The sequence below is a fragment of the Notamacropus eugenii genome, chromosome 5 (genome assembly GCF_028372415.1).
Source record: "Notamacropus eugenii isolate mMacEug1 chromosome 5, mMacEug1.pri_v2, whole genome shotgun sequence".
In the NCBI taxonomy this organism is placed as follows: domain Eukaryota; kingdom Metazoa; phylum Chordata; class Mammalia; order Diprotodontia; family Macropodidae; genus Notamacropus; species Notamacropus eugenii.
The window spans coordinates 377,257,233-377,284,636 of NC_092876.1; the positions used below are offsets into that span (position 1 = coordinate 377,257,233).

The 27,404-nt window shown below is 37.8% G+C and overlaps 1 protein-coding gene across 4 annotated transcripts; it reads right to left on the reverse strand.

Annotated features, from left to right (window-relative positions):
- RAB9A (RAB9A, member RAS oncogene family) lies at positions 1-26,569 on the reverse strand. Of its 4 annotated transcripts, XM_072614353.1 has the most exons (5): positions 26,405-26,568; positions 23,797-23,963; positions 9,586-9,632; positions 6,487-6,590; positions 1-1,289 (listed from the first exon to the last, which is right to left on the reverse strand). In XM_072614353.1, the coding sequence occupies exon 5, from the start codon at positions 1,254-1,256 to the stop codon at positions 651-653; it is 606 nt and encodes a 201-aa protein (XP_072470454.1). In that variant the 5' UTR covers positions 1,257-1,289; positions 6,487-6,590; positions 9,586-9,632; positions 23,797-23,963; positions 26,405-26,568; the 3' UTR covers positions 1-650. The 4 variants fall into 4 exon arrangements, with proteins under 4 accessions (XP_072470454.1, XP_072470453.1, XP_072470455.1 ...); XM_072614352.1 differs by lacking the exon at positions 23,797-23,963; XM_072614354.1 differs by lacking the exons at positions 6,487-6,590; positions 23,797-23,963.
- Between the last annotated feature and the right edge of the window lie 835 nt (positions 26,570-27,404).

Below are 27,404 nucleotides of genomic sequence, written 5' to 3' on the forward strand. Positions count from 1 at the left end.
TGACATTTCTAGATACTTTTATTTTTTTTTTTTATAAATCAATCAATACTGACATCTGAGAGAAAAAGATTAATCAGCTGTAGCCCAAGTTTTTGCTTTATATCAACTACACATCCCACTCTTATAGATCAGATATAAACCGTTAATTTCATGTAAAATTAAGTGTCTCAAGGTCAAGGTAATTTTGTGATTCAAATCTTTAATACTGAGCATTTTTAAAATGTGCTTTCAGTGAACTGAGTGAAATGCTAATTTTGTAAAAATATATACATACAAAAATGCATTCTCCATTTGAATTCTAGCAGAAAAAAACAACCCAAGTAGTGCTTCTAGAAATTCAAGTTTTCATTTTAATTAAAGTATTCATTTGATTTATTATTAGCTCTGTATGTTACACATTAAAATTTAAGTAACCATTTGTTATTAGAGACACTTTTATAAATGTTACGTGCCTCTGAGTAAATAGGTTACTCAATGAATGGCTATTTCCCTTCCACCTTCTAATGAAGCAGCAGTATAGATTAGTTTAAATTTTATTATCAGAACTGGATTTGCTGGTTCTTTACTCTCTGATCCTCTTCTTCTCATTTCCCCTGTGCCCCATTTTGTAAATGAGTTGGTTAGAGCTATATTGGCAAAGCTCTTAACAGTCAACAACAAGATGAACTGGGCTTAGGTTTTCGGTGAAGATTGACTGTATCTGTCTGAATAAAGTGATCTGACCTATCCTCAGTAGCAAGAATTCTTCTAACAGCTTCCTCAAAAGCTGCTGCAACATTTGTGGCATCTTTTGCACTTGTTTCAAAGTAAGGATAGTTGCCGTTGTCCCTGCACCAGGCTTGTGCTTCTTCTGTAGAAACTTGTCTTTCACTTATGTCAATCTTGTTACCCAAAATCACAAAAGGAAAGGTTTCAGGCTCTTTGACATCTGCATAATAAATGAATTCTTTCTTCCAGTTGCCCAAGTTCTGAAAACTTTGAGAGTCATCTACACTGAAAGTAAGAAGGCAACAGTCAGAACCTCTGTAAAATGGTGTTCGCAGGCTTCTAAAGCGTTCTTGACCTGCTGTGTCCCAAATCTGCATAGTTATAAAGTGTCCATCCACTTCCAAGTCTTTATTTAAAAATTCCACACCTATTGTATGGAATAACTGGCTCTCAAATTTGTTAGTGACATATCTATTCATAAGAGAGCTCTTCCCAACGCCACCATCTCCAAGGAGAATAACTTTAAAAAGTGATGATTTTCCTGCCATTGTTGAATGAAAAGATCTTTTTACTGCAAAATCCTATAAAATAAAAAGACAACATCATTACTAAATCTTTTACTTCCTCTTAAGACAAATTTTCAATTTTTTACACAAATGTTTATTTACACAAAAAACAGACTATCAGCTAAGAATGCCCAAGAAGTGCGAGCTCTTCTCTTGGAGCTCTTTCAGCAGGGGCTGGGACAACCACTTGTTTTATATGTCATAAAAGGAATTCCTTTTGGGCATGGATTGGATAAGAAGGCCCCACTTCCAACTCTCAAATTCTGTGACTCTTTAAATAAACAGGAAAATTACAAACTACTGAGTTAACCTACCTCCCAGGATCCTACTAAGAATTCACTGGTGTGTAGCACTTTTCTCATATCGTCCTAGTAGTATAAGGACTATTATACATACCCACTTTACAAATGAAACTGAAAGCTAGGAAGGTAAAATGCCTTATCCATAGTCACAAAGGTAGAATCTGGCTGGCTTTACTTCATCCAACATACTCTTGAGCTAATTAAAAATACTTTGGGCAGCATTCTAATAGAGAAGGGAATTCACATATAAATACCACTTACAGGAACTTTTTTAAGCCAGGACTCCTGATTCCCAAGTTCAATGCTCTTTCCACTATACCACACTATACTGCCTGCCTACCTGCTTCTCCATTCAAAATCCATGTAAGTAAAACTTTACTACAAAATTAACAAAATCAATATATAATTATATTTCAAGACAAAGAGTCTTTTTTGTATGTCTGAATGTTATTACTTTATAAATGTAAGATCTTCTAACAATTTAAAAGATTTCCTTGGTTAATACACAAAGATTGACAATATAACAAACTCTCTCTCCCCTCTAATAGAAATGTGAAATTTTCCTACTTTCCCAAATTTTAGAACCGAATCAAAACAGCAGTAGGCTGTAGTTTGAAAAACAAGCAAACATGATTTGGGGCTAATTTCGCCTGACGATTGCACAGTGAATTGTGTTCATCCCTCACTGCTGAAGAAGACCTTACTTCAAATTTAGCCTCAGATACTTACTAGCTGTGTAACCTTGGCCAAGTCACTGAACCCTGCGTGCCTCAGTTTTCTCATCTGTAAAACGAGCTAGAGAACGAAATGACAAACCACTCCAGTATTTTTGCCAAGAAACCCCCCAAAATGGTCATGAAGAATTGGACACAACTAAAAATTATTAAAAAACAACAAAAGTGAATTGAAAATATAGATTTGTTAGCTGTTATTTTACTGGTAAGACTGTAGGCAGGGTAGGGATGTCTACTTTTGTAATTTGTTTTCCAAAGGCAGTAAGATAACAGAAATGGCATAATCTGCATTTGGAAAAGGTCTGTTCTCTTTATATGCAGAGATATGCCGACTTCATATTTGAAGTAACAATTTTTTTTTTTGCCAACATGGTGCTAATGTGTGAAAATAAATTTTGCAATGATTTCAAATATGTAATGTGTATCATATTTCTTCATGCCTTCTCAATGAGTAAGGAAGGGAGGAGGTGGAGAGAGGGAGAATTTAGAACTGTAAAAAAATTTTTAGAATATATTAAGCCCTGCAAGGTACTGTGCTGAATGCTGGGAATACAAAAATAGGAAAAAAACCAGTTCTTGCCCTCAAACAGCTTACACTGAAATGGGGAATTAAACATGTAACAGATTATATTAGTTATATCAAGCTGATGAAGGTAATCTAAAAGGGGAAAGCATTCACCTGGCAGGACCAGTAAAGACCTCCTGCAGAAAGTGGGATTTCAGGTGAGTTTTTGAAGGAAACCAGGGAAACCGAGATAGAGCTCCTTACCAGAGCAAAGCACTTCAGGCATGATGAAGTTGTGTTCTGGGAACTGCAAGTGGGTCAGTATAAGTATGTAGGTATACATACATACATACATACGTGTGTGTGTGTGTAAAAGAAGGCTCGTAAAGGTAGGAATAGGTCAGGGTGTAAAAACTTTTTAATACCAAAGGATATAATGATCCTGGATATAATGAGAAAGCCACTGGAAGGAGCAGAGGGAAAAGGGGTGGTGAGAAAGCTGTGTGACATGGTCACACCTATGTTTTAGAAAAATCACCTTAGCAACTAGGTGGTAGGCAATAAACCTGAGGGAGCCCAGTTAGAAGCCCTGAACTAAGGTAGATATATGAGTGGTGAGAAATGTCCAGATAATCAAAATAAGATTTGATAACAAACTGGAGATGTAGGTTGAGTGTGGAGTTGAGGATAATAGTGAGATTTTTGAGCCTCTATAACTGTGAGGATGGTGGTCCCCTCAACAGTAATAGGGAAGTTCAAAAGAGGAGAGTTTCAAGGCAAAGTTTCAGTCCTGTTTTGGATATGCTGAGTCTCAGGTACACATGGGACATCCACTTTGACATGTCCAAGAGGCAACTGGAAAAGTCTGACTAGCTCAGCAGAGACTAAGGCTGAATAAGGAGATCTGGGAATCATCTGCGTAGAGATGATAATTGAACTCATGGAAGTTTATGAGATCACTGTGTTAGCAAAAACTCTCCATCGAGGAGGGCTTTCCACACCGTTCTGGAAATACACAATCTGGTCAAAAATTCCAAAGTGTAAGCTATACCAGTTGAAGCCCAAAAGATTGAGCATTAACAAACTTCTTGGGTTATTAAGTTCCAGCTCTATCATTCCACTCCCTAGTATATGACCTCAAGCAAATTACTCTAAACCAGACTCCTCATCTGTAAAATGAAGGTTTCTGCCATCCTCCTCAAAGTTATCCTTCACTTCATCTCCCTCATAGCCGAGTGCTTAGTCTTGTCCATTTTACATCCCAAACTCGTCTTACAACTATTTTTTTCTATACTTACAATGTCACCACTCTACTTCAGTTCCTTATAATCTTTTGCCAAATTCTTTTAACAGCTTCCCACTCAATCTCCCTGCCACGAATATCTTCCCCTCTCTAATCTACCCTTCATATGACTTCAATCTACCCTTCATATGACTTCAAAAAATAACTTTTCTAAAGTACAGTTCTGACCATGTCCTTCCCTGCTCAAAAACCTTCCACAGTTCCCTTTGCCTCTAGGATAAAATACAAACTCCTTACTCTAATAGTTAAGGCCTTCCACAATTTGGTTCCATTCTACCATTACAACCTTCTAATATATAGTTCTTTCTAGCTCTTAATTTAATTCTACAATTAACAATTTCTTCCTATCTTCTTCCCCTGCACAATTATGCAGTACTTCCCTTAAGCTCTTAACCAACTTATCTTGGATTACTCTCAGCTCCCTTCTTTTTCTTAAATTACGTTTCTTTAAAAGTCCTGTTGGTTCCTCACAATTTCATCAGCTCTCCTCACTCCAACACTACTATCACATCATCAGCCCATCTAGTTTCCATGCTCCCCAGCCCCCAAGTGCATGCCCCTATTGGAGATTCACCACATATATCTTTATGTTAAAGACAAACACCAACTTTTCCTAGACAATTCCCACAATCTTCCATTAAACATTTTATAATAATTAATATCTCATATTTACATTTAAAGACTCTTTTCAAATATCACTATTTGGGGGGGATATTTTTCCACAAAGGCCATCACCAGAATGTTTTATCAAGCTTTTGCCATATAGAACCTAGGTGTACAATTTGATATGCACAATATCCAGGTCCATGTAACATGAGTTCAAATTGAGATTCCTTATCCTTTGGAAAACTGATAATTCATACAATTTCAAATCACTAACCTTCTTGCCCAAATATATGTATTGTTTAAAAAAAGTTATTGTTGCTTAAAGACTAAAAAGAAGCTAACACAACCAAAGGTAGTTTGATTACTATAGCATAAACAAAGAATCCCTAATTAATGCTTTTACCCAGAATCAGTAAATATGAAAACAATTTCTTCTAACTCATATTTACACAGCATTTTTTACAATTTAAAAAGAAGCTTCTCAACTGACCTTTCCTTACTAAGTAGGAACTTTTGTAGCAATATGAGACATTTAACCACCAATTAGCAAGAAAGTACAGTCTAAAATGTACAGGGAAGAAAAACTAGGGCAGAACTCCCAGGCCAAAAGGGAGCCTGCTGTTCTGATACTCTGAACCTGCAGTGTTTTCCAGCTGGCTGACAGTGGCTGAATCCAGGAGCAAACTATTGGAACTTAAACCAAGTTAAGCCCAAAGGTGTGCTGCTCAGACCCAAACCTAGGTCAACAGCTTGCAAAGGTCAAACCATGAGGGCAATGATCAGGCTTTGATCTAGGGATCACAATGAGACCAGAGAAAGATTTCAGATACCCAGCCTGAGATGTCCCTGGGATACTGAAACAACACAACACTCAATACCACAAGAGAAAAAGCAACAGGACCAACCCAGACATTCCCACCAAAAGAGCACAGAGCCAGACCATAACATCAAATTCTAGTCAGGAAATAGGAAGGAAGAACAAAGAAAGAATCCCATCATAAAAGTTACGGTGATGGATGCTCAACACACAAATCCAGAGGGAGAAAGGAAAAAAAAAGAATGATTGCAATACTATAAGCAATGCCTCCTAGAAAAACAGCTTGGGCACAAGCTCAACTAGAATTCCTAGAGAAGAGAAAGCAAGAGTTTTCGGTTTTTAATGAACTATAAAATGATTTTTTAAATCAAATGACAGCAGCAGAAGAAAAAATGAGAAATAAAAGCTTATATAAGAAGAGAGAATTAACAGCTTGAAGCAAGTAGGAAACTTTACCCAAGCCACAAATGGACCAAATAAAAAATAACAACTCCATGAGACAGTAAGAAATATAAAAATAAAATCAAAACACTTTAAAAAAAAAGAAATAGAAGAAAATATAAGATATCTGAAATACCTTGAAAACAGATCAAAGAGAAAAAAAATTTAAGAATCATTAGACTACTTGAAAGCCAAGAGCCTAGACATCATATTTCAAAAGTTCTTAAAATTTCCAGATTCTCAGATCCAGAGGGCAAAGTAGAAACCTAAAAATCCATTGTTTACCTCCTAGAAGAAATCCCAAAATGAAAGCTCTCAGGTTCATGAACACTTTAGCAAAATCCAGAACTTCCAGGTAAAGGGAAAAAACTATTGCAAGCTGCCAGAAAGAAAGAATTCGAATACTAGGGAGATTTACACCCAAAATCACATAACGTTTGGCAACCACCACCAAAAGCTGGGAATACAATATTTCCAAAGACTTACAACCAAGAAATTACTTACCCAGGAAAACTACATATAATTCTACAGGGGGGAAATGTACCATTAATGAAACAGAGAACTTCCAATCATTCCGAATGAAAAGACTAGAGAGCTGCACAGAAACTCTGAAATACAAATACAAAAGGGAAAAAAAATACAGATGAGCATGAATGAGCAATGATAGGGAACTAAACAAGGAAATTCATCTATGAGGAAATAATACATCTATCCTGATATTCTCAAAAACCCTATTACCATGAGATTTTAGAATCTAATTAGACAAAAAAACTGGGAATGGTTCTGTTATGTTCAGATGATCACAGAAGAATGGAAAGGGAGGGGAGGAGGTTAAGAGGGTAAGGCAGGAAGGCTAGGGAAAATTACCTCACACAATTAAGAGTATTCAAGTAGAAGTCTATACAAACAAAGAGGAAGCAGGCAACTCTTGCCTCAGGGTCATCTGAACCAGTCAAGGAAAGGAGGAATACACAAACAGCACAAAACTGAGTATTTCACTCAGGGAAACAGGAAGGAAGACAGAGAAGGAAAAGTGAAAAAGAAAGGGGGTGTGGATTAAGGAAGGGATTAGTTTTAAAACAAAATCTTAAGGAGGGTGAATTTCAAAGAGGGATTTCAGAGAGGAAAAAAAGAAAAAGGATTAGAACCTGTTATTAGGCTCTAATAGAGAAAAAGAGAAGAGAGGTAGGGAAGAAGAAATAGATTATACTAAACCTAGAATCCTGGTGCTACTCACTTCTATCTCACCTCCCTTTTCTTTATAAAGAGAAAAAAAGTACAAGGGAATAGGATGAAGGGAAATTCATAAGTAACAATTATAACTTCAAATGGGAGTAAACAGGGTAAACTCATCCAAGGCAGATAAGAACGCAGAATATGCTATTCATATCACACCTGAACCAGAAATATGCACAAAGAATTAAAATAAGAGACTGGAGTACAATCTTTTGTGCTTCAGCTGAAGAAAAAAGGGCAGAGGTGGCAAGCATGCTATCAAGCAAAGCAATAGCAAAAATAAACAAAAAAGAGAAACTACATTGTGCTAAAAGGTATATTAAACATACACACATAGAAAATGACAGCATCTAAAAACTTAAATGTTAAATGATTTATGGTGAAAGTATAATAGTGGGGGACTTCAATCTACCTTCCTCAGACCTAGATAAAGCTAACCCCAAAAATAAACCAAACAAGTAAAGGTCCTGAATAGAATTTCAGAAATGTTAAGATATGATTGGCCTCTAGAAATTATTAAACAGGAGTAGAAAGGAATGTACATATTTCAAAGCTGTACAGGGCACATTCATAAAAACTGATCATGCTGTTATTTGGACATAAAAACCTCACAAATAAGTGTAGAAAAGAAGAAATATTAAACATTACATGTGGTCCTTTACAGACCACAATGCAATAAAATTATGTCTGATAAAAGACCACTAATGAAACTTATTAAAATTAGAGTTATTACTTTAATAGTTTCTTCAGTAACCCTTTATTAATATTATTTATTAACATATATTTAACCTAAAAAACAGGTGGGCCAAAGAAACAAGTCAGAAAAACAATAATTTCATTAAAAATAATAACAGCAATTAGATAACATACTAAAATTTTGGGGATGTGACCTAAGTAGTCCTGAGGGGAAAATTAAATCCTAAACACTTTCATCAATGAAGGAGAAAGAGTAGATCAATGAAACAGACCTGCAGTTTTAAAACTCTAGAATACCAACTAATTTAAAGGCCCCAAGTAAACACCAAAATAGAAATCCTGAAAAATCAAGGAAATTTTTTAAAATTAAAAGCAAAACAAAACAAACAAAAACCCACGAAATTAACAAATACTTCCAGTTAGGCTTTTTGGGGGGTAGGAGAGGGAAAGAGAACATAAACTACTAATCTAATTTAAAAAGGTCAAATTAGCAGTATCAAAAATGGGGGGGATGGGATGAATTCAGAATAAAGAAATAAAAGACACTATTAGTAATTTTGCCCAATTATATATGAATAAGACTGATACATAAAATTATGCCCAGATTAACAGAAAAATAGAGAGCTGCCCAATCTTAGAAAAAGAAATTGAATAAGCCATTAATGAACTCCAAAAGAAAGATGGGCGAGAGCCAGACTGCTAAGGTGTAAATTCCAAACAGAAAAGTGTATATTTTATCCAAGAAATAAGCATAAGCCCAGTAGCTTGCTGAGCAGGGAAAAAATAGTCTCAGACTTGTACTTCAGGAATATCACTTTGGCAGCTGTGCAGAGGACAGACTAGAAAAGAGAGAAACTGGAGTTTGGAAAACCCAGTTAGGAGGTTAATTACAAAAGCTGTGCCAAATGATAAAGGTGATGAAACCTAAGGCAGTCATGACTATCATAAATGAAGTATGAAATCATAGATCTGATATTTTAAGAAAAACTATACACCACTTAAGTTTTTTAAATCACTAAAACTGATGAAATATATAACATAAAATTTATAAAAAGCAATTGATTTTAATGGTTCAAGTTTCTAATTTATGAGCACTAGTCTCAACATTTAATAGCCGTGGACATCTTAAGGGGTAAAGACACAAATCTCAACTTTTCCATTTACAAAATGGAGATGATCACATGCACTACTGATGTTGGAGGGTTACTGCTTTGTGTAGCCTTAAAGCATTGTGTAAATTGGTACTATTTAACTGGCTTTATCTAACAAAAATGGAGTTGGGTACCTCTTGAGGATATAGTATCATATTGTTAAGTTACAACAGACACTATAGGAATATTTAACTAATTAAATTATGATGTGCTTTCAAAAAATGATTTTATTTTTAAAGAAAATTAAACGTTTTATAATTTAATAACTTAGCCTTACAAAGCCACATATCAACATCTGTAGCTAAAACCATAAAAATATAACACAGGGTGCACGAGCTGAGTTTTTTCCAAAGAATTTTCAACTCATATAAATCTCCAAGTTTTACAAAAAGCTTTGTTAAATTTATAGGAAAATATTTTTAAAGTTTTACCTTCTAATAAATTTTTACTTTTGTAAATGAGCTAGGTTCCAGAAATAATCAAGCAAACTTTAAGAAAAATATGAGGCTGTAAATTTTACCTTAAATTGTTGAGTTTAAATGCTTCGTCTGCATTACCAACATTGTTCTGCAAAGAAAAAAGAAAGCCTTACTTAATAATGTATGTTCACTGTACTGTGAGAATATGGGTAGGATATATAATAAACCAATTTTATATTTTCTAAGAAGATACTTTCTAAGAACAAACTTGCTAGATTCTTTAGCAGTACAGAAAAGAAAATCTCAGTGTAAAAAGCTTTTTATCAGAGTATCTATAACAGCAAGGACCCAGGCATACACTGAAGGGCCTGCTATACAGATTCTTAGATCTGCTTTTCTAGAAGGAAAGTAACTCTGAGGGGGATCAACAATCTACTTTAATCAATCACATATATCATTCACTCTGAAAAAGTCAGCACCCTGAACTTCAGAGAAAATACAAACAGAGAAATAAAGACCAAGAGACAGGGCTTCCAACTGTCTGACCACAAGCAATACATACATCACAGATCAACACACAGATCCAATTGTCTGACCATTACATACATATATACATACATACATAGTTATCAGAGAAAGAAGCATCAACATTTGGGTTTCCAAAGAGGGGGAGGGGCTGCTCCTTAGCAGCTACACAGTCTCATCTGGGCAAACAAACACTTCCAATAAGTAAGCCCCAAAGTAGGACCTCACCTCAGAGTATTTGTACACTTTTCAGTGGACAGCACAACCCTCGGAACCACTGCCTCAAGAGAAATTAACAAAAGGTACTGAGGCCTATTAAGGAGCAGGGAAGGTCTTTAACTCTTACCCCCACCCACCATTAACATTACAGTATCATAAATTTAAATTGAACAGAGCTTTAAGAGGTTCCATAGTCATTGTAATCCTATCACAGAATGGCTTTCTCTTCTGAAAGGTAAATAAGAAAATTGGCTTCATTTTGAACTTAACAGCAAGGATAAGCATTATTTGAAACACAATGATCTTGATTTGATTACACTTATTGTGAATACAGCAAAAAATCACTAGGAAAAAAGTCAGCTCATATGCCAACATCTGTTGCAAAAGAAGGAAAAGTAGGGAAATTCTGGGAATAACTTGATCAATTAAGTTAGCAAATACTTTGACACTTGGTTGACAGCAAGAATGGCAAAATTATGTTGGATAATAGAGACCAAGATCAAAACATGAAAGAGGATAGATATACAGAGAACCACACAGAAGCTTCTAACATCATGAATATTTTCTTCAACAATGGAGTTGGAAGGGCAAAATATAGCAAGTACAGTGTCACAAAAGTAAAACTGACACACAAAGCTCGACACACAATGACTAGTTATTAAGGTATAAGTCATTTAAGAATCAGATAGCTACATGTAGACAAAAGACTAGAGCAAAGATTAAAATCAATACCAAGCTAGAAAAGAAGACAATTTAAAGATGACATTACTTACAAATTATAAGAGCATTAACCCCACCTGTTTAAAGTGAGAAATAGAAAAACTGATGCTATCAACTTTTTTCAAGGTTTTAAATTTTTGTTAAATTACTTTTAACAATCTTTTTTAAAATTTTGAATTCCAGAATCTTTACCTCTCCTCCCCCACCAATGAGAGGGCAAGTAACATATCAATTAAACTTCTTTAAGAAATGGTGATAATTATGTACACCAGACATGACAATGAGGCCAAAAGAACACATAAACCACTTCAATCAGCAAATACTTATTCTTGCCAAGCAGAATGACATGGCAGCCATGGACAGTGGTTTCTAGTATATGGTGATTTACAAAGTGGGGAGGAGCTGAGACACAACAGCAATATCAACTCACAAAACTTCAAAAAGGAGAGGAAAATGAATTTTTAAATATCTTAGTATGAGTCCAAATTAAATCAAATCATGCCAATGCAATGTGGAGATGAGAAATCCAAAGGAGAAAAAAAAATTGAAGTTAAGTGAAATAGATCTACTGGTGTTCCTACAGTGATCAGTACAGATAGTGGATAAAATTAGAACAATGGATCTGATATATCAGGTAAGAAAGTGGCAATGGCATTTAATAAAGTCAGGGAAAAGCAAGAACTGAAGAAAGCTGTGCAAGAGAAGATCCAATTTTAATTATTTTTTTTCAATTAAGTATTTTCTTTTTTCATTCCCCTTCCCTGCCCACCAAGAAAAACTAGAAGGAAAAAATGTTTAACCTACCCTTGTAACAAATATATTATTCAATCAAAACAAGTTCTCATATTGGCCATTCCCCAAAATGTGTACCATTTTGCATATTTAGTTCATCAACTCTATCAAGAGGTGAGTAGCACTTATGATTACTTCTCTAGCTTCATGGCCAGTTACCGTTTCAAAACTGTTCCTTTTTATAATAATATCACGGTACAAATTATATTCCTAGTTCTGCTTGCTTCACCTCTGCTCTAGGTGAATCAAGAAAAGAAGCCAGGTGGAAATACCTGATTCTATGGTCATGATCCACAGCATTGTACTTCTATTTGTATTTTCCTCACTTGCAGGTCTTTATTTAGATTAGTAGAATATTAAAACTAAAGCCACCTTAGTAATCATCTAGTTCAAAATCTTTATTTTACAGAAGAAACAAGCTCTAAAAAGGTTATTTTCCCAACATCACACATACGAGGATTCAAATCCAGGTTTCCTGACTCCAAAAGCAGTATTTATTCCACTATACCATACCTTTTACCATACTATCCCCTTTTCAAAGGTTCATTTACGTGTGTGTGTGTGTGTGTGTGTGTGTGTGTGTATGAGTGAGTGAAGGAGGGCTCTGGAGTTATTAACTTAGAAAATATGAATACTCAAAATGGTAATAGAACACACACTCTGTTCCTTATTATGGTGTAATGAAAGAAGATGAGAATTTGGTCATTCAATCCTTTTCCTACTTTTCTCATTTCTTTACCCTGGTTTTATTTAGATGTTCCTTTCTACACATTTCTTCAAAGGCAAAATAGTTTATATATCCAAAGTCTGATGAGAATCTCATTTTACAAATAAGTATTACTAATTACAAAGGGGAATTAGACATTAAGAAAAAACAATCTGTTACCGAAGTGGGTGGAATTACAGCATTATCTTCCATTGCCATAGTTAGCTAAAAAGCTGCCAAACTGAAAGTGCAGTTGTGTTTACAAACTGCCTTTCCAAATGGTTCAAATTTTTAAGTAGCACAATGCTTTTTCACTAGTTCACTTCCTAAAACTTAAAGTGAAAGTAACACCTCCAATTTAAATTTAGCAATAGATAAAAGTAATATTCTTTAGAGTTATACTTTGCACAAACGTATGGCTAATCTTCAATACCAAGGGAAATATTTCTTGTATTACATAATTCTTTTATGGATTGAAACTCCTGAAACAGAGATTTTAATTAGTTATAATTATATAGTTGTAATACTTTTATCATCTAATACCCATCTATGTGGGAGGAGGAGAATAATCCAAGTACAGGGTATTCCAAAAATCTTAGTGCAATTTTAAGCTATGAAAACTGCATTATTTATATTAGATTTGGGGCATATTTTCACATTTCCATTTGGATGGAGGTTTGTTTAATTAACTTGGCACAGTGACTTCCACATAATAGATGCTTAAAAAATGTTCTATCAGATGTATTTGAAATTCATTTGACAAATGAAGCTACCAGATAAAGACCTGGAAGAACATGGGGTATGGGTCTGATAAACTATCCCAGGGGTGAGAAACCCCTTGAGGCCACATGTGGCCTTCTAGGTCCTTGGGTGTGGCCTTTTGATTGAGTCCAAGTTTTACAGAACAAATCCTTTTTTTAAGGGGATTTGTTCTGTGAAGTTTGGATTCAGTCAAAGGTCCTATCTTATCCCCTGTCAAATATCTCCCTATAATAAATACATTTCATGTGAAGAAGATGATACTGTTCAGACTGATATAAAAAGAAAGCTCAAATATTAATAAACAAGTAAATAAGTAAAATAGGTATTATATAAAACTTAAAGATTTATCAGATAAGTTCATGCCAAAAGAACTGAATGTAAATTAGTTTAAATGCATTTATAAAATTGCTATTTTAAGATAGTATGTTGTAAATAATCTTTTTGTAAAGACATCCTTCAAAAAAAATTCTCTTAACCACCTAATTTTTTTGTTTTGTAAATAGCAAGGTAAAGAAGGAAAATAATGAATTTGGAGCACAGAATTTGATTCTAAGTCATGGGCTCTGAATTTGAATACCTACCTCACACTTCCTCCCACCTTTTACAATCACCTCACCTAAGTGGACTACAGTTTCTTCATCAATCAAATAAGGGGAAGGGGGTAAACCAAATGGCCTCTAAGATCTCTTCTAGCTATAGATCTAAGATCCTATGGTCCTATAGACTTTCATTTTTTCAGGTACACATAAAGAAGGTACCCAAGTGGTTACCTAATAATGAAGCCTGAAACAAACAAAATAAGTAAAAATATTAAACCTTAAAATGACCAACATATAGTTCATGTGTTATTGGTATAACCCTACTGTCAATATCCTCTCACTTCTTTAGTTCTTACCCTCATCCATGTAGAACCTGAACACTTTAGTTTCTAACACTCTTCCTCACAAGGGTGGGCCAACTGCGGTCTTAATAGCATTTCATAAGGCTAAAAATAGAAGTTATATTTACACATTAAAAGATGGACAAAAAATTTCCAAGTCTACAAAATCAAGACCTCTATACCTTACTTAATCTCCCCTGGGGGCAGGGAACCCCAGAAGACTAAGGTTCATTTATCTATAGTCTCATTTCCAAGGTCTTTTTGTGTGTACCACATGGTCCTTTTGCTGGCAGCGCTTCTTTGGCTATTGTTCTACTGCACTCCACTCCCACCAGGTGTCCAGATTCTCTTCTCAGTCCCTCCCACCACTGATGTACTTTGCTAGTTACTCCTCAAAGTTCAGCTCTCCAAGAGAACAATGCTACTACTTTTTCATGCCTTTATTGGCTCACACCTTTCCAAACTTGTAAAAAAAAAAAACCAAAACAACAAAGGTCTCTCTAGGTGCCAACGAGACCACTTCCTTCATTTTCAACCTGCTAACATCTCTGCAATGTGTGCTCTCAACCTGAAGAAGCATCTCCCACATTTTAAAGGGGGCCTTATCAGTTTCTCTTTCATTTGTTTCCTATCTTCCTCCAAGGAAACTAAAATGGATTATGCGACTTGTCCTGGAAGGGAGAAAGTTCAAACTCTAGCAAATAGCAGATGCTTCATAATTGTATGTTGTTACATATGAAGGGTATCTGCAGTTGAGTCACTTATAAACATGACTTCTTAAAAAGGTAAGTTCTCACAGTAGATCTTTAGATTTTTACTTGGCTTAACACTGTTTGCTTTTCTTATAAAATTTATTCTGAAAACACTGAAGAACTTGAATGGGATCTACAATATGCTTGAATTGTTATCTGAGATAAGTTCCACAAAAACTTCTTAGATGGAACTGCTGGCTTAGAAAGTAGGGATCTCATCTTCCTTTTCTGTAATGCACTGAGCATAGAACTACTAGTAATTAGGTGCTTTAATACATTATCAAGTTGAAAGAAGTGGAGCTTGCTAACACCTGATACCTAGGGTAAACTATACACCATGGCCATTACTAGGCTGGAGAAATATTCAAAAATAGTACAAAATGCTAGGAATTGTTGCTGAATATAATTCAAGCAATGAACATCAAAACTACATAAATACAAGGTTAGGTTCAAGAATGTACTTGTCCAAGCATGGCAGAAAAAGACAACCACCAACTAAATATGAAACTGAATGGTGGTGCTATATGATTAAACAAGATCTTGACATGAATAACTTGACATGAATATCAGGAAAAACAAGAGCTCAGACACTAGAAAGAAAATTCTGACTACATGTATAAGACAGGTGCAAATAAGATAAAAATTTTTAATAAGAGTGTTAGATAAGCTTGGAAGATTTATGAGGCTTTCAGAAACGTCAAACTAAGCAATGATGTCTAAAATCAAGGGGCTTCTCAAAAGCAAAGGCTTGAGATATAGCAGATATCCAGGTGGGAAGCCCAGAGTGGAGGGAAGCAAAAGCAACAAAAAAGGACACAACTTCAACATTCACTGGTCCTTGCATGGGATGACTGCTGGGAGTTCAATGAGAGACTATCACTCCTAATATGTGTGGGAGACATCTGAGAGTCTCATCTACTCCACTTGGGTAGTAGCACACCTCCAAAACTAAGGAAGCAGTCTAACTCCTTAAATTAAGGCCAACCACCTCAGCAACAATTCATAACTAGTACAGCTGGTAATACTATACTCATATGTAGATACACCATACTTTAGGGCAGTACCAAGGTAGGAGGTTAATAGGAAGAGTGAAGAGAAAGAAAAGGTGTCTCATCCAAGCACATGCAACTGGTTTTCAGCCTCTGAGATCACAAACAGGAAGCTATCAGGGATTTGGCTAACTACAACATGGAACTAAAAGATTCCATCATGGAATATTGTAAAAGAGGGAGGTATCAGGCAGAAGAAACTTGTGGCAAATAGCAGCCAAGGATGGAGAGGGAGGAAAGGGAGGTGAGAAGCAATGGCAATTTTATTTTATTATAATAGTATTCAATCTTGAGAATAATCCACTTGTTTCACTTAAGTGCCTCAATCCCACAGAGAAAAAACACTGGTTCTTTTAGATTATTATTGTATTCATTATCAGGAAACATAACAACCCTGTCTCCACATTTTATACATAGTGAGCATTCTGGTGCCCACTAAGGGCTATATAGTTGGTACTTGTTATGATTACTTCAGACTAGACCACAGCAATAACCAAAGTCACAAATATAGCTGTGTGACCCTGGGCAAGTAACTTAACCTGTTTGCCTCAGTTTCTTCATCTGTAAAAGGAGCTGGAGAAGGAAATGTCAAACCATTTCAATACCTCTGCCAAGAAAATCCCAAAAGGGGTCACAAAGAGTTGGACGTGAAAAAAAAAAGATAAGAGCAGTAACAAAAAAGTTACAAATCTTAAGTGCACACAGAGCAGCTTGAGCAGAATATTATTAGGAAGGACTTTTTGTAGTAGCAAAAAAAGGTGAATACTTTTAAATCAATGCTACTCTTGCATTTCCTGTCCTGCTTCCACTTCACATTTTACCTGTTTACTTAAACAGGTGATCAAAATGGAACTCAGCACTACTGGTTCCACAGCCCTAACAATTAATCATCTGGGAGAGAAAACATGAGCTGGAGCCAGAACCTGGCCAGCCACATGCCAGGAACCACGCCCTATGGATGTGGACTTCTCAAGTGGACTAGTGTTCTGCCATTATCAGACTCCGATGTTTGCTGTGCCAAAATACTTTAAATAAACAAAAAACCAGGCAGTATTTTCTCTTAGAATGTTAGTAAACTTGGCCTTATACCCATAAAAAGGAGACAAAGTACAATTTCAAAAACATTTGCCAACTCAAGGCAGATAATCAGCAGTTCAAGAAAAACTGCTTAATACACCAAAGCCTTTAAATTTCACCCACAAAAGCAAACTTTTGTTTACTATGGTAAGGAGAAAGTGTTTTTTTCTTTTCCCTAAAGACCCATATGACTTTCAACCTTAATGGCAGGTCAAAAGAGCACATTCTTATTCTCACACATATTTTATTTTTCCAAACTTCAGTATAGAAGTGTTTGACATTTTTAATCTTTCCTTACAATTCACATTTATTTTTGGTAGTTTTTTTTTTTTTTTAGTGACTACTAATTAAAATTTTTCTTTGTCAAATGTTTAAAAGGTTGCTTCAAAAGATCATGAAACTCTGAGGGTCTTCCCCTCTCAGACTTTTATAAAGGAAAACTAGGCCATCTTTTGCCTCAATTCTTACCTAGTCTTTAATTACTGAATGGGCTTTGCCTCAGACAAACTGAGACCTGGGAAAGACTTTAGCCTAAAAGGGTGAAGGTTCCCTACTGCATCCTGCCAGTCATCTTGACCTATGTCTTGCCACTGGACTCCAATGGCTCTGGAGAAAGAGTGAGGCTGATGACTTTGCACATTCCTGCCTCACTTAAATGTAGTTCACTTGCAAGTCAAGACATCACCCTCCTGATGTCATTGATCCTCTTCAAAAACAGAGGACAAACAACAACATTAACAGTAACAACAAACTGTAGAGTTCTTTTTTTTAAAAAAATTCAATTCAACTTATCTTTAAGCACTTATTCTTTGACAGGTATGTGCAGGGTTCCAGAGATGCAAAATTAGAAAATGACAAGTCCCTGACCCTCTGTGACCTTAATAGTTAAAATGTGATAAAGAAGGATCCAACTAAACGCTATAAGAAAATTTAAAGAAAGCATTCAAATGACTTTTAGAGTTGGAAGTGACATTATAAAGATCTTCTAGTCCCTTTTCTTCATTCCACAGATAAGGAAACTTAGAGAAGTTAAGGAAACTGCCCAAGCTCCTAAACATTACTCTGAGCAGGGGGCATCAGAGGTTTTATGAAAATAGGTGGCAATGGGGCTGGCCTTAAAGAAAGCTATTTCCACTGGTAGAACTGAACAGACTGTATTCAAGGAATTGAGAAAGTCTTACGGGGAGGTAAGTACACTCAGGACAGGAGTATTCAAAATATTTAGGTTAAAAATTCAAGGATAGTATTGTATCTCCACAATTCTAAATGAATGAACCTAATCAAAATGTGCAAACATACTGGAAAAGAATGATGCCTCACTATGACTTCACCAGAATAAACATGCTTACTCCACTTTTCTAATTTGATTATGAAGGACCACCTAGAAGAATACCAAACTACTTATCTATCCTTAATCGCCCCCAATTTTCCCAGCATTCCTATTAATCTGCTGGTCATCATTTTGGTAAATACATACAACATGAAGACCTAAACACTCACTGAAGAGTAAAGCATAGGTGTTTAAACAATCAATGATTACCCTCATTTGAAATGTAGTAACATTATGATTTTGTGTTCCAAGATTACTGCTTTTTAAATAGAAAATTTGTTATCAATAATTGCTGACATTTTACAAAGCACTTTACATTCATTATCTGTTTCTCTTTACAATAATTTACAGATGAGAAAACTGAGGCATAGAATGGTCAAGCCATTTGTTCATTGTCATAAAGTATTGACTTCAAAGAATTTTCTGTACTTACAATATGAAATCTAACAGATTAAATATGGAATACCCAATCACTGCTGTAACTGAAGTGAAACAGACGGAAAGTTAGCAGATTCATACTTAAAGAGAACAAGAGTCTCAATATCTTTGCAGTTGTAACAAAATGTTTCAACCTACCTGATGCTCAGAGTACTTAAAATTAAAATGTAATTTGCCAGTTTTTAAAAAATACTGATAAAACTGGAGAAACCTGACTTAAGATCCTTTGTACATTAACATACAGGTAAAGATACATCTTACACCTTTATATCTATTCTTTATGAAACTGGTTAACAAACTACTTATATTATTTAGCTCAGGAATTCTTAACCTAGGGTTCATGAACTTTTAAAAAAATATCCATAACTATATTTCAATAGAATTGGTTTCCTCTGTTGTCCTATGTATTTTCACATTTTTCTGAGAAGAGGATCACAGGTTTCACTGGAATGACAAATGTGTTCATGAAACATACACAAAATTAAGAACCATCAGTTGATTTCTTCATACTTGAATAACAAAAATCACAGACTGGGAGGGCAGAAAAGGAAGGCTGGATGGGGAGCCAAGATGGCGGAGCAGAAAGACGCATATACTCTAGCACTTCACCCACAGCCCACAAAATATCTATAAAAAATGACTCTCAACAAATTCTAGAACAGCAGAAGTCATAGAACAACAGAGTGAACAAGATTTCCAGCCAAAGTAACCTAGAAGGCCGACAGGAAAGGTCTACCCCACGGGACACGGAGCAGAGCCAAGCCCTGTGCCCTTGGCACCCAGAGAAACAGGACCTGAATAGACCTCCAGGCAGAATTCCCAGCAGGGAGGGTCTCGGATCCCTCAACCCACAAGTAACAAAGAAAGCTTCAAAGGTCCGTGTGGGAGGGCTTTCTCAGCTGGGCAAGAGGGGAGCATGGTCCCCCCAGCACTGGCCCTAGGCAGCAGCGGCAGGCACAGGGCTACAGTGGCAGGCACAGGGCTACAGTGGCAGGAGAGCCTACGTCCATTGTCCAGGCAGCTCAGCTTTTAGTCTGTGGGGGAACTGAGCAGGGGATCTGAACCTCAAACCTCAGAGGCAGCCCTGCCCCAACCTAAAGCCCCAAGGGGAACTGAGCAGCTGATCTGAATCTCAGCCCTGAGCATGGTCCTAGGGTGAGGAGGAGTACTAGGACCCTCCTCTTGACAAAGGATTCAAAAGTCAAGTAACTAGGCTGAGAAAATGCCCAAAAAAGGGAAAAAAAATAAGACCATAGAAGGTTACTTTCTTGGTGAACAGGTATTTCCTTTCATCCTTTCAGATGAGGAAGAACAATGCATACTGTCAGAGGAAGTTGAGGCTTCTGACTCCAGTACCTCCAAAATGAATATGCAATGGGCTCAGGCCATGGAACAGCTTGAAAAGCAAGTCAGCAGCTTGCTAAAGGAGAATCAAAAAAATGCTGAGGAAAATAACACCTTTAAAAATAGGCTAACTCAATTGGAAAATAGCCAATGAGGAGAAGGCTTTAAAAAGCAGAATCAGTCAAAAGGCTCACTGAAGAAAATAGTTCTTTAAAAATGAGAGTGGAGCTGAGGAAAGCTAATGACTATACCATAAACCAAGAAATTACAAAACCAAACCAAAAGAATGAGAAAATAGAAGATAATGTGAAATATCTAATCGGAAAAACAACTGACCTGGAAAATAGATCCAGAAGAGACAATCTGAAAATTATAGGACTACCTGAAAGCCATGATTAAAAAAACAGCCTAGTCATTATCTTTCACAAAATTATCAAGGAAAACTGCCCTGAGAGTCTAGAACCAGAGGGCAAAATAAATATTGAAAGAATCCACCCATCACCTCCTGGAAGAGACTTGAAAAGAGAAACTCCAAGGAATATTGTGACCAAATTTCAGAGTTCCCAGGTCAAGGAGAAAATATTGCAAGCAGCTAGAAAGAAACAATTCAAGTATTGTGGAAATACAATCAGGATAACACAGGATCTGGCAGCTTCTACATTAAGGGATCGAAGGGCTTGGAATAGGATATTTCAGATGTCAAATGAACTGGGATTAAAATCAAGAATCACCTACCCAGCATAACTGAGTATAATACTTCAAGGAAAAAAAATGGTCATTCAATGATATAAAGGACTTTTAAGCATTCATGATGAAAAGACCAGAACTGAATAGAAAATTTGACTTTCAAACACAAGAATCAAGAGAAGCATGAAAAGGTAAACAGGAAAGAGAAATCATAAAAGACTTTCTAAAGCTGAATTATTTACATTCCTACATGGAAAGATGATATTTGTAACTCTTCAGACTTCTCTCAGTATTTGGGTACGTGGAGGGATTATACATATAACACCACACATAGACAAAGAGTACAGGATGAGTTGAATCAGAAGAGATGATATCCATAAAAAAATTAAATTAAGGGGTGAGAGGAAAATATTGGGAGGAGAAAGGGAGAAATGAAATGGGGCAGACTGTCACTCATAAAAGAGATAAGAAAAATCTTTTTCAATGGAGGAGAAAAGGGAGGAGGTGAGAGGGGAAAAGTGAAGCTTACTTTCTTCACATATGACTTAAGGAGGTAATAACATCCTCGCTAAATTTGGTATGAAAATCTATCTTACACCACAGGAAAGTAGAGGAGAAGGGGACAAGTGGGATGAGGCAGATGACAGAAGGGAGGGCAAATGAGGATGGGGGAAGGGAGTAACTGGAAGTAAATACTTTTGGGAAAGGACAAAGTCAAATGAGAATAGAAAAATAAAGGTGGGACAGGGTAGGATGGAGGGCAATAGTTAGTCTTACAAAACGTGACTATTGTAGAAGTCTTCTGCAAAATGACACATATATAGCCTGTACTGAATTGCTTGCCTTCTCGGTGGGGATGGGTGGGGAGGGAGGGAAGAAAGGAGGGAAAGAAGTTGGGATTCAAAGTATTAGAAACGAATGTTGAGAATTGTTATTGCATATAACTGGGAAATAAGTAATACAGGTAACAGGGTATAGAAATTTATCGTGCCCTACAAGAAAAGAGAAGATGGGGATAAGGGAAGGGTGGAGTGTGAGAGAAGGGAGGGCACACTGAGGGAAGGGGTAATCAGAATGCAAGGTGTTATGGGGTGGAGGGAGGGGAGAGATGGAGAGAAAAATTGGAACTCAAAATTTCGTGGAAATGAATGTCGAAATCTAAAAATAAATAAATAAAACTATTAAAAAAAAAGAAAATGAAGGCTGACAAAACTAAGATGATTATGGCATATCATAGGTAGCAGGATAGGTTGGTGGGCTTGAAGTGAGGAAGACCTGAATTCAAATTTAGCCTCAGACATTTGATAGGCTAAACCCTAGGCAAGTCATCTGACCTCTTAGCCACCAGACCTCAATTTCTTCAACTGTAAAATGTGGGTATTACTACCTACCTCTCAGGGTAGTTATGAGGATCAAATGAGATAATTATTTGTAAAAGCACTTAGCAGGTACTATATAAATAAATATTCCTTCTTTCCTCACCCCCACTGGTCGAATGTAAGTTTTAGGAGTTAGTAAGTTTTGGAGTTATACAGATGTGTAGGTATGTACCAAGGTATATCCATACATTCATTCTTGCATTTCAACCAACTACATGTATTTAAAATGTAAAATAACATTTTAAGAATCAAAAATGCCATCTTAACTGTGGAGCAGAGATTATCAGTGATGTTATCAAAGCCAGAAGAATCAAATTTTCTGACTGTTGCTTTCACAACTATGAAGTTCCACACAAAATGAATGCCTTCCTCACCCACTCCCAATACTCAATCAGAGGGTCTAGTTATCTGTTACTTATTTCAGAAAATCTCAGCATTAGTCAAGACCTCACGGGGCACATACCTAACCCATACCTAAATAAGAACACCCTTTTAAACAACTGACTAGAGGTGATCAGATCTCAGTTTGATGAACTCCAGGAGTAACAGTCCCAAGACTTCCTGAGGCAGCCAACTCTACTTTTTCAATCATTCTCCTTGACTTCTCTCCTCCTTGATATTCTCACTCTCTCTCGCTCTCTGGGGCATCATTTTCTCTCTCTCCTTCCACATATACCACCTATAGCTGACTGATCCTTCTGTCTCCTTTGCTGAATCCTATTCCAGATCTTGCCTTCTAACCATAGGTTTCCCTCAGGAGTCTGTCCTTGTGCCTCTTCTCTTCTCCCTTTGACTTGGTGACTATCAGTTCCAGTGGATTAATTATCTTTATGCTGATGAATTCTCAATTCTATCTCTCTAGCCCTAACCTCTAGGCTGACCCTCAGCTCAAATCTCCAACTACCTTTCAAATGGATGTCCAATAGACTTCTTAAACTCAGCATGTCCAAAACTGAATTCATTTTCAAATCTCACTTTCAAACTTCCCTAATACTGTCAAGGACACTACCATCCTTCCAGTCCCCTAAGCTTGCAACCTAGATGTCACCCCCAATTCTTCACTCTTATCCCTCATATCCAATATGATGCCAAGACCTGTCAACTTTACCTTTGTATTATTTGTCAAGTATGTCCCCTTCTTCCCCTGACACTGTCTCCACCCAGGTATAGGACCTAGTCATCTCGCACCTAGACTATTTTATAGCCTGTTGGTAGCTCAGCCTCACTGAAATCTTTTCCTCACTCCAATCTTATCTTCCACTCAGCTGCCAAAGTCAAAGTGGTTTTCATAAAGCCCGACCATGTCACCTCCATTCCTGGTAGCTAGGTAGTACAGTTGATAAAACTGCTGGGCCTCTATCCCCCATCAAAACTATGTCATCTCTAAATCTGTATCACTCACTCCTTCCCACAAAAAAAGAAAAAATTGGCAAAGGCAAATATGTAATGTATAAGTACATTGATAAAATCTTCATGACACACCAAACTACCAAGAAACACTGGTTGGAAAATAATGTTCACAGAACTTAGAGCCAGAAGAGACCATTTTACAGATTAACAAACTAAGGCTCAGGGAGATTAAGAGACTTGCCTATCATCAAACTAGTAGTAAGTAGGAGAGTCAAGATCTGGAACCACTTTTGATAACTTACCCAATTTTACCAGCTGTCCACTGTACACCTTGTATCTTCTGCCACCCCAATCCCAGACTGGAGCCCTTTACATTCCCTTTGGACTAATCATCCTGACAAAAGTACTTTCTTCTTTGTCCACACCACAAATGTTTGATTCACATCTAGGATTAAGCACGCATCCTAGACTTCAAACAGATAAAATAATATACATAAGATACTCAGTAAACCTTAATGCTTATATAAAGATCAGATATTGTTAATACTTGTATCAGTGTCTAAGGGTCCATTGTTTAACTCTTCATAGTTTACTAAAGTGAGTTGCTTTACAAAAAAAATGCATAAATGCTTTAGATGACAATTACTAGAAGGACAATTTAGTACTCAACTGATATAGAAATCTGATTTCCTATGACTGCAAATTAGATCTTTTCCCATTAAAACTGGACAAAATTAGGGAGTATGTAGCTCCTGCTTTAACCATCAATTTTTTAAAAACTCAAATTCAGATCTTGTAAGAACCTTAGAGGTCTTTTAGTCCAAATTCCATGTTTTTGCAGATGAAGACCAAGAGGCCCAAAGTGCTCAAGTGTATTTGGAAAAGTCACAAAGTAATAAAGAGAAGCAATGATTTGAATTCCTATCTCATGACTCCAACTCCAGCATACTTCATAATACATTGGACTGCAATTCTGTTCTCCCATAAAATCACATACAGGATTAGCAGCTGATTTCTAGTGCAACGCCTTCATTTTTAAAGATGAGAAATTTGAGTTCCAGAAAGTATGTATGTGACTTCTCCCAAAGTACCAGATAAGCTAGTTGTAAAGCCAGTACTATCTGCTATACTCCTTTCAAAATCTGATAAATTCAAACTTTATTTTTAGCATGTCTACCCATATTCAAAGGTCTCAATAGGGTTTCAATCCACTGACCTCCAGATTAAAATTAGTAATCATGTCTGAAATACCTTAATCAAACATTCATTTCTAAGTCACTGATTGCACTACACCTGAATGAGCTGACTTTTCCAAAGTCCCATTCTCCTCGAGGAAGTGGACTACACGTTTATTTGTCTTCCAAGTTTTAAGACTATATACAAAGTCAAGACAGGAGATAGTGATACTTGGGAGACCGGGTTACATCTCTTCCTGATGATGTCTGATATATCCTGGGGCCAATAATTTATTGCTGAGTCAGTGAGCTCTTTATTTGGATGTGACTTTAAAGTCAAAGGACTGACTAGCATTTGTACAACTCAAGCATTCCAAAGCATCTGATCTAAAGTGGGGAGTAGGGAATGAGAACCACAGGAACAGGCCCTGCGTTATACCACAATACATCCTCACTGTAGACCGGCCCTTGGTCCCTAAGAAGCAATGGGTACCCAAGTTCAAAAAATAAATTACAAAATGCATATTTTACCCCAGTCTCAAAACTCCCAAACAATCAACAAACAACAGTAAGAGAATAGCTAGCATTAACTATAGCGCTTTAAGTGCCTACTACATGCCAAGCTAAGCTCTGGGGACACAAATAAGGGTAAAAAACAGAAGCTCTCAATTTTGTCCTAACAATTCTGGTAAAGTGTTATCAAATAATTTCATCATGTATGGTGGGGGAGGGGGTCATATTGTTCGAAAACAATATGACAATATAAGTTAAAAAATACAAGAGGGCCACCACTATTTTAGACTCGAGAAAATTAAAAATAACACAAGGAACCCGTTTCCAGAGTTCTAGGCTATGAAGTCTGGAACTCTGCTTAAGAAACTAACCTGAAATTGTCTTGATTTAGCGAAACTTCAAGCAAAAGAAACACAGCAGCACAGAACTAAGTCCCTGAATCAAGAGTTCCGTGTTTTCTTTTCTAGTTGCACCCTATGGAGTTTGTTCCAAAGCTATCGAGCTTGGAGACAACTGGGGTTTTTGTTTGTTTTGTTTTCTATTAGCGAGCAAGTTACACAGAGGGACGGGGTAAAGGGGAGGGGATCCTGGGGAAGGTGCTAAAACAAAATAACCTAAATTTAAAGATCTTTACGCCAGCGAGGAAAACGAGCCCGGTCACGTGACAGTGAAGGAACTGGGCGGACAAACTTATTCCTCCGAAGACCTAGGGTCACGAGACGGGGCGTTCGCTTCCCCCACCCCCGAAACTCCCCGCTGACCGTTTAATAATGCTCGTCCAGTCTCCGCGAGGTGGAGAACAAACCCAGAACAAACCAGAAAACCCCGGCCCGCCGCGGCAAGCCCCGGGAGCGCACCGGCGCCGAGCGGGCCCCGCACCACCGGGGCTGAGATGAGAGGGGGGGAGAGGGGGAGGGGGCAGCACCCTTCTGCCCACTGGGAAACGGGGGAAATACCCATGAACTCTCCCCCGGGTCAGAGCCGAGCCAGCAGCGGGGCACCCCCAAAGGAGAAATGTCAGGCTGGCCGAGATCAGAGGTGAAGGAGAACACCCTTAGGCGCACCCTCCGTGCACTAGTGCCTGGCGCGCGCCGCTGCACCGACCAGGCTCTTCCGGGGGAAAGGCTCCCCGAGCCGGGCGCCCCCGGGTCTCCGGGCCCCCTACCGGCACCCGGGAGGCCCCACGCACCCGCCCTCCGCGGCCTCCCGCCGCCCCGCTCACCTGGTCGCGGCCCGAGACCGGGGACGAGCCGGGCCCACGCGGGACAGGGGGGTGGGAAAGGAGAAGAGAAGGCGGAGGCGCCTGGGTGATGCCCCGCTCCGACCCCAGCGGCTTCCATCTAGAGCGGAGGGCTAAACATGGCGGCGGGGCGGGGCGAGGCTACCTCCAAGGGGCGGGGCCATAAAGGAGGCGGGGCTAAAGGAGGGTCGCCTGGCCGTCATGTGACCTCGCCCCTGCGCGCTCTTCTCTGCTTGCATACTCAGACTCATTCCATCTGTCCGCTCCTTGCAGCCCCACGCAGGTGTTTTCGTCCCTGGGAAGGAAACCAAACGGCGCCTTCTTTCGCGGGCAGCCCCTCACTGTAACCTCCTTACCGCGAAAAGTTCTCGAACAGCAGAAGTGTTAGCCAAGAATGCTTCAGGCTGGACGAGTCTTCCACCTCCTGCCCGCGCAGAGATGCTTTCCTGAGCTTGAGCCCCCAGTTATGACCGGTCCGGGCCAGCGTAGACCCAGCTGATGCCCGGCAAACTTCGTGCGCTTCTGAATTTACTACCATCAGCTGAGCAGCAGCCTGATACAGTACAAAAAATCCGGGGGGTTTTTCTTCTCTTTTCTTCTTGAAAATGTGAGTTTGGATCCAGAAGTTAACACAGCTGCTGGAATGGCTGTGGACAGGACAGTTCATCTCTCTGAACTTGTTTACTTCTCTGCAAAATATTTCTACCCAACAGAGAGAATTGTTGGGAGAAGATGCTTTGTGTGACTTGAACCAATCTGGAAATATGAGCCCTTATTATTAAGTAGCAATGGCCCGAGGCAACGTATGCTGGCTCAGTTTACACAGATGCGGATCGATACCAAGAGATGGTTTCTAACTTTACCACCCCCACCCCCCCCCCAAAAACTAGAGGAGGCCAAGCTTTCTATTTCAGTAAGGCTGGTGTTCAGATAGGCGCTGAGAGCCAAAACTGCACCTTGACAAGCTCTGCCAAGCCCCTAC

What these genes read in the sequence shown, in the direction of transcription:
- RAB9A (XM_072614355.1), bottom strand. Translation starts at nt 1,256, where the DNA reads ATGGCAGGAAAATCATCACTTTTTAAAGTTATTCTCCTTGGAGATGGT.